This window comes from Octopus bimaculoides, chromosome 6 (assembly GCF_001194135.2).
Source record: "Octopus bimaculoides isolate UCB-OBI-ISO-001 chromosome 6, ASM119413v2, whole genome shotgun sequence".
Taxonomy (NCBI): Eukaryota; Metazoa; Mollusca; class Cephalopoda; order Octopoda; family Octopodidae; genus Octopus; species Octopus bimaculoides.
This window is the reverse complement of record NC_068986.1, coordinates 61,965,712-61,969,195: the sequence shown is the minus strand read 5'-3', so window position 1 is coordinate 61,969,195 and position 3,484 is coordinate 61,965,712. Positions and strand designations below refer to the sequence as shown.

General features: G+C 35.6%; 1 protein-coding gene across 2 annotated transcripts in view; it reads right to left on the bottom strand.

Moving 5' to 3' along the window:
* LOC106867147 (transcription factor stalky) overlaps nucleotides 1-3,484 on the bottom strand; it is a 31,848-nt gene that overhangs the window by 17,087 nt on the left and 11,277 nt on the right. The window contains exon 3 of one of the 2 annotated variants that reach the window (XM_052968773.1): nucleotides 62-319. The exons of the other annotated variant lie outside the window; for it this stretch is intronic. Coding sequence (XP_052824733.1) covers nucleotides 252-319 — 68 coding nt within the window. The 3' untranslated portion in view covers nucleotides 62-251. Of the gene's footprint in view, nucleotides 1-61; nucleotides 320-3,484 lie in introns of those variants that run through there. 2 annotated transcript variants of the gene reach the window in all.

The window sequence follows — 3,484 nt, the reverse complement described above, 5'->3', positions numbered from 1 at the left end:
ATTATTGGAATACTATTTTTTTATAGGACACTAACACTTTAATGAGGGTAAGAAGATCAACTGATACAAACAGGATGTTATGTGTACTTAAAGAAATAACTGTTAACAAAAGCTTTCAACCCTGAATGCAGGGCTAAAAGTTTAAGCTCAGCCACTGCTCTAACAGTTTTAAATTTTGCAGGCCAATGAGTTACAACTGGTTACAAATGAGTGTTCTGCAATAGCACCTCACTAAAATTTATTCTCAACATTCATGGAAAATGCCCTGGATCATAAGATTTCAACCTTACCCGAAAAATCTTCATAAATATTGACTTACCTGAAGAAAAAAAAAAGTAGTTAGAAGCAAAATAAAGAGTAAATAACAATATAGTAGAAATTGAATATCCATCTTATAAAAAAAGAAAAGAATAATCATATTATAAAATACAAAACCATTAGGTAAAATTCAAATCAAACTGTTTCCTGTTGTATTTATTTTTCTCCTTCCCTCTATAGTAAAAGTAGCATCAATTCTAAACTCCTACAAGATACTAATGTATTCTTTTTCTCTCAAAAATATTCATTTTAAAATATGTTCTTTTTATTTAGTCTTGATTTTAACTAAATAAGTGTGAATCTATATCAAATTTCTTTCTTTCTTATACTGTTCTTGCGGAGCCCAGGTCAGCTCTGATTGACAACAAAGTACAGCCTATGGATCCATCTTTCCAGTTATACCATACTTCCACTAAGATAATAACAACATAACTTCCAACATACAGTGATGAATTGTATGAGGTACAGTGTGATAGTTTTGGCATACAGTACTCTCTCCATCACATGGTCTAAACTATCTCTATATGCTTGCATTGATATATTGAGTTTGAAGTTATTTCTGTTTTGTTTTTTTATGAGGTTGGCTATGCTAGTATGTAACTAAAATTATATTTTTTAGATTGCTCTGTGGGATATTTGTTGGGGTTTTTTTTAGTTTTTTTGTTTATATACAATTATTTTGCTGAATCAGTGTCTTTGACGGTTGGTTAATTCTGAAAACTTTGATTCTGTTTTCTTTGTAGAACACATTCTATTGAGCTTTTATTAAGGTTTGTAAAAGTGTTTTTACTTTCTTCACTGATGTATAACTGTGTTGCAATAATTGGCAGATGATATGATGAAAGTTGTAGAATTGTTCGCTAAGTGATTGTGATAGTTAGGTGTGTGGAACAGAAGATAATGTTCAAGGAAAAGTTGTAGTTAATTTGGTAATATATTTGTGTATGAATAAAAGCAGATGTGAACTGCTTAGGATATAAAGGATGTGTAATTGCAATGACATTAAAATCACTCTTTCTTGTTACCTGTATTATTTGTAAACAAGAGAACATTGAAGTCTCCTATCAATACTAGCGTTTGTGAACTATGAATGAACTATAGCTGTGGTATTGAATATATGTTTATTAATATGGCGGTGTCTAAGCCTTAGGGCTGAAACACATAACAGAATAATATACATCATGTTGCCAGTTTTTATTTAGAAGCCTGTGTTTCTAGAGTAGTATTGTTCCTTCTTAGTTTACAAATGTTATTTGTGACACTGAATGCAACATGTTTATGTATGTTATAAAAATTACTTCCATTGTCTAAAGATGATTATAATTTAAAATGGTGGATGTTCAGTGTTATGGTATAAAAAGTTTCCTGAATTATTGCTACATCAATGTCATGAGTAATGATAAATTCCATAAAGGAAGTGCTTAGTGTCATTAGTACTGTATTACAGAATCAAGATTTCTTTTTGTATCAAGTCTACAGAGCTTATTTTTGTGTGTTAACCTATTATTTTTTAAATGCATTCTGTACAGACATGTAACATTGGGAAGGGAAATAATGGTACTTCCTGCTTTTATTATTGTCAGTGTTAGTTTCCTGTAGTCACGTATTTTTCTGGATTATTTGTATATGTTGTTGTTTATGGACCTAAGAGCTCCACATCAGCTCCTTTGCTTTCCAAGGAGTCTTCCACTTTGTTTACTAAATCAACAGAAATCACAGGTCCCTGGATTGAACACTTCTCTGAACTCCTAAACCATGAATCAGTTGTGGATGAAACAGTAATTGATACTATGCAACAAAGACCTATTATTGGCTCCTTAGACTCTTCGCCCTCAATAGATGAAGTAATGACATCAATAAGTAAATTGAATCTTGGTAGGGCACCTGGAAAGGATGGAATTTGTGCTGAGGTCTTGCGATTTGGTGGTAATTACATCACACAGTCCCTTCATGAACTTATTAGTGCAGTCTGGAGGGATGGTGCAATCCCTAAGGACTGGAAGGATGCAATTATTCTCTCTCTTTCTATAAAGGAAAAGGAACCAGAACAATGTGTGGGTAACTACAGAGGTATTGCTCTACTATCAGCTGCTGGCAAGGTTCTGGCAAATATTCTTCTTACCCATCTGAATGGGTGTCTCGTAAATGATGTCTTATCTGAATCTCAATGTGGCTTCCGATCTGGTAGAGGGACAATGGATATGATTTTCACAGCAAGACAGATGCAGGAGAAGTGCTATGAGCAGAATATGGATCTTGTCCAGGTATTCATTGATTTAACAAAAGCCTTTGATATTGTAAATAGGGCCTTTCTATAGAAAATACTTGGCAAACTTGGATGTCTGGATCACTTTGTATCTATAATTAAATCATTTCATGATGGGATAGAGGCTTGGGTCAATGTTGGTGGTGGCATAGCAGGAACCATTCCTGTAGAGAATGGTGTCAAGCAGGGTGACATCCTTGCCCCAACTCTCTTTTCTTTGTACTTTGCTGCTGCTTTTACTCATGCTTTTGCTAAGGTTAGCTCTCTGGGAATATATGTCAGATATTGATCATCTGGCCGCCTCTTTAATCTTCGCCGATTTGCTGCCAATTCAAAGGTTCTCCAGTCTATTATCCGTGACCTCCTTTATGCAGATGACAGTGACTTAGTCACTCATACAGTGGATGACATGCAAATACTCATGAATTGCATTTCTACTTCTTGCAAGGCATTTGGACTCAGCATTAGCCTGGACAAGACTGTTGTAATGTTCCAACCTGCACCAGGAAATCCATATGTGAAACCAGCTATCTTTGTTGAAGGAACAATTCTGAAGGTAGTAGACAAGTATGTCTACCTGGGCAACACGCTCAGCCATTCTTGCTCCCTGGATGAGGAAATATCTTTCAGGTTGCAGAGAGCAACTAATTCCTTCCGGTCTCTTCAGTCTCGTGTCTGGTCCCAGCATGGCATCGCAAGGTAAACAAAAGTTGCTGTGTACCGTACATGTGTACTGACATCGCTCCTCTACTCATGTGAGACATGGACTCTGTACAAACGTCAGGTAAGGGTCCTTGAATGCTTTCATCAGAGATGTCTCAGACACATTCTCAATGTTGGCTGGACTTCAAAAATTCCAGACACACAGGTCCTGAGGACAGCTGATATCTTGAGTATTGA